Source organism: Bombus affinis, chromosome 2, assembly GCF_024516045.1.
Source record: "Bombus affinis isolate iyBomAffi1 chromosome 2, iyBomAffi1.2, whole genome shotgun sequence".
In the NCBI taxonomy this organism is placed as follows: Eukaryota; Metazoa; Arthropoda; class Insecta; order Hymenoptera; family Apidae; genus Bombus; species Bombus affinis.
In genome coordinates, this window is record NC_066345.1 from 2749560 (window position 1) to 2758734 (window position 9175).

Genomic DNA, 9175 nt, shown 5'->3' on the forward strand with positions numbered 1-9175 from the left:
TATCACAATGAACGGTGATTTATCGCTGCAAGGTACCACAAATAAGATATCTTATAATTTGCGAAAAGAGGTAAGGAATATTCTAGATTTTAGACTTTGGAACTTCCATGACAGTCATGAGTGTGTTTTGTCATTGATTTGCCATATTGCGTTTTTCACAATTGTTGTTCATTTTTTGTGATATTTTACACTCGCACATAGTATCTATGATTTTTTCTTTCGATAATTCTTATAATTATTGTCAATAATTAATTATTTATAACCATTTACGCTGTATCATATATCATTAAGATTTATCTTTGCACGTATCAAGATGGTAGATAACAAAATTATGTGTAACAAATTGATTAAACTCGCAATGTAACAGAAAATTGCATGAAAATCTTTATATTATTAATAATTATTGTTAATAATAAAAAAAATAAATGTCGCATTAGGAGGAGAGTCGTACTTCGGAACGTAATCGGAACATATTGTACCTTATATGTGATTATTTGGGACGCAATGGGTGAGTACATTGCAATTTAGATATCTTCTTAGTTGCAATTTTTTCGAATAATATCGGTGACCAATCGAAATAGAAATTAGTGCGGAAAGAGGGGAAGGAACCAAAATTTGAAAATCGACATCGGTAACTCAGTAGTTATAGAATAACTCAATCGATAACGTAGATTAACTAGTTATAAATGAAAATATATATAAATTCAAACTTTAAAAATTGGAAATTAAAAAGCAGAAGGCAAAATATTATCGCCGAGGATTTATATAATAATAAATAGACAGTACATTCTTTTTGTCTGTCTTACCTAGAAATAAAACAGTTAATTGATGATTATCGTATAGTGTGTACTCATAGCATAAAATTTGTTCAATGAATTAAAAATTATATTTTTTAGATATGTAGACATTAGCGATGTATTAATCCGGGAAGCTCGTCTACCTCGGAAATATCGAGTCTGCGACAACGTCGATTTGGAAATTATTCTTACAGAATATGAAAATTATTACAAGATGAAATTCCAAAAATATCCTATATTGTGCAAGAAAATAACTGAAAAGGAAATAAAGACGAGGGAAATGACAAATGCGAACAAAGTGTAAGAATTTAAATTATTTAACACTATTCAACGTTCTCAACGTATTCAACGTATCGATTACAATATCATTCAATCTTCGAAGAAGTAGTAAAACGTGTCAAATCTGTTAGCAAAGAAACGAGAAGTGAGTCTGTGAAAGGGAGGAATGTACAACAGAAGATGACGGGTGACGCTACGGATGATATTAATCTCGCAATGACAGTGACACCAATTTTCGCCAATGAAAGCGATGGAGCTTCATCAGAAGAGCTATTTAACGTCTCAATGGAACAATCCACGCAATCAAAGATATCGCAACGGGCTCGGAAGCTTTATATAGACAATCCGGAATTGCGGAAGATTGCTGAAGACATTTCATGCGTAAGTTATTTTCGATTAATATACGTATTGTAAAGCTTTTTAAAAATAAAATACCTATCGATAAACAATCCACTGTATATCAATGACGCAGGGATTTCAGTAAAGCTTTAAATAACGAATTACATAACACTTACGGAAATTAATACGGAGATTATGCGCCATTTCATCTTTGTATTGTCGCAGGAAATCATACTGACAAAATTAAATGTATATTGGGACAACATTGTAGGCCTAGAGGAATGTAAATCTGCTATTAAGGAGGCCATTGTGTATCCCCTTAAGTACCCTATCTTTTTTAATGGCCCATTTTCTCCCTGGAAAGGTATTCTGCTATACGGACCACCTGGTACAGGTAAGATACTCGTATTTCTTTCATTCCCGTACATGTTTACAATCAATTACGAAATAGGGAAGACGATGTTGGCGAAGGCAGTCGCAACAGAATGCCAATGCACCTTTTTTAACATAACGGCCAGCTCATTGGTGAGCAAATGGAGAGGCGATTCCGAGAAGTATATCCGTGTAAGTTGATTTCCTTTGTCTATGAAGAAGAGATTCTAGGTTTAAAAAGATTTGTTTTTATTTGTCGTCATTCATATATAAATAGAATAGTTGTTTGGAAAACGAAATGATATTACGTTCGTGATGAAACAATGAATTTAAGGAATTTTGAATATAATATTTAATAAATAATAAATACATTTGTTAAACTGAACAGGTTTTATTTGAACTTGCCTATAATTATTCGCCTACAATTATTTTTATCGACGAGATTGACTGGATAGGCACAAATAAAGGAGTAAACTGTACATTGTCTGAACCTGCAAAGAGATTCAGATCAGAACTTCTTTCTAGATTGGATGGATTAGTATCTAACGAAAATTCTAATGTAGTTCTTTTGGCTGCAACTAATTGCCCTTGGTATGTATATCACGCTATTTCAATGTTTTCTAAGTAGAAAATATCTTAATATCATAATTATTCATTATCTTAATCTTAATTATTGTGTTGTTCGGAATATTCCTTCGTTATTATTAATATAACAGAACAATAATATTTATTGTAAATATATTATTAGGGACATTGATGCAGCTTTACACAGACGCCTCGAAAAGAAAATATACGTATCATTACCAAATGAAGTTACTCGACTCGATATGTTCAAATTATACCTTAGCAACCAGTTATTAGAGAATATGGATATTGTAAACCACATAATAAAATCTACTGAAAAATATTCTTGCGCGGATATAAAATTGCTTTGTAAGCAAGCATGGCTGCTAGAAATAAGTCCAATGTGGGAAAAACTTGAAAAAAAAGAAACATCTGTTACGACTTTGAAATATGAATTAAAGAATTATGAAATAATAGCAAAATTGTTAAAAACAATGTCACCTACAGTCACGGATGTGGATAGATATAAAGCGCGGAATAAATATGTATGCCATAAGAACATATTTTAAAAAATATAAATGGTTATCATAATATATATCATTAATATAATTATCGTTCGAAAAATTGTTCGTGTGCGTGCATGTATGTGTGCGCACGCGCTATAAACAAGTTTGAAATGTTCGTTCTACATATATGTATACGTGGTATACGTATTCCCTTATAATATATAATATGTGTAATCTGAGTGGTAATATATCCACGTATTACATATGTGTTAGTGTATTTTATCGATAATCTGTCTTTTATTTCCTCTTATCTTATTAACGCATGTATGGGCGCGTATATGCGCCGGGCGAAAGCTATGGGTGTAGACTCAGAACACATATATGCGTTTTTTGCAAGTATTCCGCATGGCCTAAGGACAGATATACGCGTTTGTCGATTTTTCCGATCAAGTAGAAGTAATACTATTACATTTATGTGAGATAAATATGAATGTATTCCTTAGTAACGGCAGTAAGCAAATGCCAATAATGTCTCGTTATAATTGTCTACCTGTTTCGAGGACAGTCGCATCTAATTATCGAGAAGAAAATGTGTTGTTTGTGAGAAAAATAAGAGAATGCAGAAAATGCGATGTCGGATTATGTATCGATAATTGTCTTGAAATTTTTCTCATACAACTGAATTATTAGCCAAATTCTGTTGTAAATTCTAAATGTTTATTGTAAATTTCAATGTTTAAAATAAACAATAATCAATACTAAAAAATAACGCTCTTGAATTATTTAATCTCGTGCAAAAGAATTACTATAACTTATTACGCTTTGCGCTTTCAATAGTCAATCAACAGAGTTCAGTCTAACGAAGAAGTTCCCTCCTACGCTAACGAACTGTCCTGTTTTTGCGTCCAGGCTTTCAGGACATAAATTAAAATATCGCACATAAGCACAGCGTAACAGCGGCTTAAATTTAAGTTACAATAATAATCTTAAAAAAAAAAAAAAGAAAAAAAATGTAATAATGCATGGCTATGTCGTACCGTCGCGTATCGGTACTTTTGCCTGTACCACCCTACAATCAGAATTCAGCGTTTATTCTGGAAGAAAATCATGTAAAAAAAAAATATGTAAAAAATCTGGAATTAATAAACAAAGATTTAAAAAAATCAACAATTAAACAAGGGATTGAGATGACCAATCCCGCTCACGCTGCGAACTTCGAACGCGGAAGAGTCGAGCCGTGGCCATGATGGGTGATTCCAGGAATCGGTCGCGTATGGCAGGATCTGCCATGCTTTACCGATCCCAGCCGCGCCGATTTCCGTCAACAGGCACAGTAACGGAGATATTTGGAACAGAAGCAGCCGCATATTCGTCTATCTGAAATTAAAGAGATGATTTCATGTAGAAGATACAAATTCGTTCCCTGATATTGAAATGCCGAACACGAGGAAAATGAGACATGCAAATGACAAAGTCGATGATCAATAGGAAGATAACATAAACAATTGTAGATTGCAAGGAAAATTTTGAAAAATGATACGTGTTCTAATAATAGAATATAAATAATAAAAAGGAGAATGTAATTGCCATTCTTCTATGTATTTTAATTTATGAGACGTAACTTCTGAATGACCTGTAATGCCCGTTTCCGCGGCATTATGCGCCGAGTTCCGGAATACGCGTAGACCCGGTAGCGCGATTGTTCACTCGATTACATTTACCATAGCGAAATCGAACTAGAATTCGACTCGACACGCGTACGCGCGCAACCACTGAAAGTTCAACGCACCAGTACCGTCAGACGATTCGAAACTTGTGAATCATCTGCTAACGATACGTATCCACCGTCAAAATTTTTCATTGCAATAATTTTTCATAACGTTGCAACGATCGCTATATTTTCAATATACATGTATGATCGTAATAAAGAGTGTTTACTCTTCTTAGACTGTTATTTGTACAACATTATACGGAAATGTATGTTTTACGTGATATGGCTTCTCTCGACGCGTGGATCCATTGGGAAAACTGCTATATTTATGGTAACTTAATCGTTACAATAACATGAGAACACGTAAAACCGACTCAAAGTTGTAAAAACATGCTTGATACAACTCAAGTGTATTATATACGTTTGAAGCATCACCGCCCATTACTACACCATCAACATCAATCATGTTCTACACCACGGTCATTCTTCTGCAAAAAACGATAATTAAAAGAGAAAGAGAAAGAAGAATTACTGCACAAACTTCGACAACCATGGGACTTCCGTATACATATACAACAATGAGATCACCGTGAAATTGTCTTATCTTGTTCTTTTAATCGCGAAAAATCTGTCCGTAAGTTCGTGGGCCGTGTCGAACAGAACGCTATATACGAGGTAGAACGGGTTTTTGTCCGACTGTTGCACGGTTAAGAGCACGACGAGCAACATTGTTCGTGGCGATAAAATGAAAGTAAAAAAATGCAACGAGGAAACAAAGGATAGAACGTCTAGACATAGCGGAACAAATCTTCGGCAGGAAGATCTTCTCCGTTAACATCGACTCCGCACAGTTACGCTCGCTCTTTTACAGTTAGCCTCGCGGACCTGTCTTAATTTGTAACTACGTTTCGGGACATCCTCAACACGTTCCCCAACGCGTAGGTTTCATACGACAAATTCAATGTCGTAGTGGTTTAAGTCGTAATTCCGAATGTTTGAATTCATTTTTACTCTAAAACATATCTTCCCTTTGGTTTCAGAACCGATTAAGTCGTAACTTTATTCTCTACCATTTCTGTTTCCACGGTTTGAACAGATGTAATCTATTTTTACGGTAATAAACACAGAAGATTATTTGATGAAAACTGGCAATGGCCTAACTTACACCACTATGATTCTCAACCCTGTTTTCCAAATTGTGTTATATAATATTTTATGAAATGTTGGTGCCATACAGGATGAAACGATCTTAGGCGAATCAAACATCTTATTTTCCCTTACGCCATTCAAATTATAAAATATGCAAACTTTTTAACATTTAACTCCGCTGTCTCATTATGTCGATTCCGTCAACTGTACGTATGCTGATGAACAGTAGTTAATTGTCGGTTTCACGATGGGATTTCGAAGAGGAAATTGGATAACGGATAGGTGAGGGGCTCTGAAGTAGGATAAGAACGTAATTGTAACTCGACTTTTGATGATTTATTGCCTAGCTAGCGGGATCGAGAGCGTGACTGGTGATGTAAGATACTGAGGAAAGTTAATTAAACTTAGCTTCATTACGTAGAGTAAATAAGATGTTTGATTGCAGCAGAAATTGTCACATATTTGATAAATGTTAGATTTCTATATATAAGAAAAATGTATAAAAGATATGTAAGAGTATAAGACTATTTCTAAGAAAGGTAAATTATGGGTTTTTCATCAAATGTTTGAATCAACTTTGTTAAAGCATTCCCTAATTTAACCATTTAGATGTTAACTATCGAGAAACCAGTCCAGTGTGTCGTATATCTCATCATTTACATAGGAACAAAATCTCCACGTTCAGGCTGTACAGTTAATTGAAATTAAAGGCAAACACTGTAACTCTGGCACAACTGTCCTTATTTTCGCAACTAATTACCATTTGTCCCATTTCATTAAAACTTTTTAACAGCCGGTAAATAAATTGATGGAATTTCCTCGGTTCAATTTATGAGTGATGAAAATCAAAATTACTTAAAAGTACCATTCCTCGATATCTCCAAAAATATGTCATTTCTAACCGTATAATAATCTATAAGCAGAGAAATGTCAATGAAAATTTAAGACGAAAAAGAGGTAAATTTACCTGAATTCCAGAGCGCGGCCGGCTTTCAAATGTCGTTGACTGTTCAGAGTTACCACGCTTACTACGGTCCGTGAACTACGGCTTGCCGGTTTACCCCGGCTTCGTATCTGCATACCGTGTGCTGTTGTCGCCGCTAAAACACGCTCACCCCTCTACTCGCGGACTTAACTACCGTTCTCAATTGGTCGCTGTTTTTAACTGTAGTTCTTGTTCCGAAAGATAGGTAAATGGCTTCCTCTATGATCTACGAGCCAACACAATCAAAGATGATCGTTTAAAGTAGCTTATAGGAACAGGCAGACTACGGGCACATTTACGCTCCGATCGTGTGTAGAACGCTAAAAGGTAGAATTCTGAAAACTGTAGAACAAACGAGCGATAGTATTGCTAAAAAGACAAGTTAAGAGTACATAAATATGTAGTAAGAGGAAAGAAAAGATCTTCAACTGACAAACAAGTAATTGTGTCTATCATCATTTCGTCAATGCGGTTAAGGATAGTTATATACATTTATACATTACATTCTAAGAGTTACAGTTGCATGAAACAAAGGAGAAAGTGATGGGAGCAACTTACCTGCTCATTTATCCTCTGCACGTTCGGAGATGCGCATTAACATTATCATAATCGCTCAGTTGAATTATGCTTGTATTAGTATGTTTTATCTTCTTCGTTAATACATAAGAAGTACTTCAATATCGAATCCAAATCTGTGAAATCTAAGTTATATATAAATATATATACTTTCAATGTGATTATCAATAGTTTAGTTTATTTAATTCAACATATGTATATTTTCATGAAAACAAAAGTACGTCAAATTTTAACGAGCAATAGCTTTCGTTTTACATCACTATACGGTAATTTGCAGGATGCAAAAAGAAAAATAGAGAGTCTGATCTGAAAATAGAATGATCTTGAATAAATTGTAAAGGACATAATAGCGCTGTCATGCGCTATGGTGCATAAACTAGGGTAGAATTAAAAGCGTAGTAGAATGTAGATCGTTAACAAATAAAAATTAATCTAGGTGTTATTAAAGAAATTTGTTTCACCTTTTAAACTTTTTGATGATTGGTTTACTTTGAATATTTTGCATATTTTTGCATATCATGAGCATTTTGTACATTTCCATACATTCAAATTTTCTATGAATATAAAATGATCCGCACTCTACTTCATAGTATACTCTATACGTTTAAAATGCTCCATTAGAAGCTTAAATCTATCAAAATACAGCTCCTAAGGAAATGTGAACTTTCACATGAACACATAATATCGATTTTCTGATTGAAACGTATAGACAGATATATACTAGCATAAGCCACCTTCGGCATTTGACTGCATGGTGCAGCACTACTCTCTCTGGGATATCCTAGCCACTTTCGGCATTTGGCCGTATGGTGCAGCACTAGCTCTGTAACATAGAAAACCATAGGCGTCAGTTCTTCTTATTTCCTCTCTCATATATGTTTACTTTAATGTCACTTATTCAGGCGCTTGATATATTGTCGGAATGAAATTTTAGTAATGTGCAAGTAATTGTGAGTAGATTAATAAAGTATAATAAGATATTAGATTCATGCACATAGTTTCAAGTGACATCAATCTTTATGTCTAGTATATACATGTGTATTGATCTATAAGTCAGTGTTAAAATAACAAACAAACCAGCAGAAGAAGGAAAGAAGATTTCCTTCGGTTTTGCAAAATCTATTAAGAAATCTATTAAGAAAAAATGCTATTCCACAAGAAAAAAAGAAAGTTGATTACATTGAATGCCTTAATGAAAAAGGTATTAAAGTAATAGGGTGAGTTCAAAAAGTAAAATTTATAATCAAGAAACATATAACCTCAACCTAACCTATAAAAATCACCAATAGCGGAATATATATATTTGAAAACAATTTTTTATTTCAATGAGGAAGAAAGAAAAGATGAATCTCTAATTATTCCATTACTAGGTTCAAAAACCTGGCATGATAGAATTGTTAATAAAATAGATGCAGACATTTTCCTTCCGAAGGCAGATAAGGAAAAGGTAGGAGACGCTAGTGTTAACGAGGCAAAATCAAAGCTATCTAATGGAAAAACATCGCCAATAATATCAATAAAGAAAGAGCCAGTTGAAGATAGTGAAAATAAAGTTGTTACTTTAGAAGAGCAAGCGGCGGAAGAAATCATTGAGGAACTTAAGTCAAAGAATGAACATGAAACTAAAACAAATGATTTAACTTTACCTTTAGTAGAAGATGAATCATTAAGAGGCAAAGAACAGGTACGTTATCAACATATTGATGTGCAATGCACAGATGTATTACATTTGCATATTATAAATATTGTTTTTTATTCTTCAGTCTACGTTACAAGATTATGAAAAAATTCCTATTGATGCTTTTGGTGTAGCAATGTTACAGGGAATGGGATGGCAACCATGAAAGGGAATTGGTTGAAATGAAAAGTATGAATTTTATTCTAGATTAAATTAATT

The 9175-nt window shown here is 33.8% G+C and overlaps 1 protein-coding gene and 1 long non-coding RNA gene across 2 annotated transcripts; one reads left to right on the forward strand and one right to left on the reverse strand.

The window, feature by feature from the left end:
• Positions 1 to 954: 954 nt before the first annotated feature.
• On the forward strand, positions 955 to 3122 carry LOC126929023 (katanin p60 ATPase-containing subunit A-like 2). Its single transcript, XM_050745014.1, has 6 exons — positions 955 to 1097; positions 1208 to 1457; positions 1641 to 1809; positions 1867 to 1979; positions 2176 to 2378; positions 2536 to 3122. The coding sequence occupies exons 1-6, from the start codon at positions 1012 to 1014 to the stop codon at positions 2918 to 2920; spliced, it is 1206 nt and encodes a 401-aa protein (XP_050600971.1). The 5' UTR covers positions 955 to 1011; the 3' UTR covers positions 2921 to 3122.
• Positions 3123 to 5689: 2567 nt separating this feature from the next.
• On the reverse strand, positions 5690 to 8286 carry LOC126913809 (uncharacterized). The gene is made up of 4 exons (XR_007709396.1): positions 7740 to 8286; positions 7261 to 7584; positions 6685 to 7044; positions 5690 to 6630 (listed from the first exon to the last, which is right to left on the reverse strand). It is a non-coding gene; the product is annotated as an uncharacterized LOC126913809 (long non-coding RNA).
• Positions 8287 to 9175: the final 889 nt, after the last annotated feature.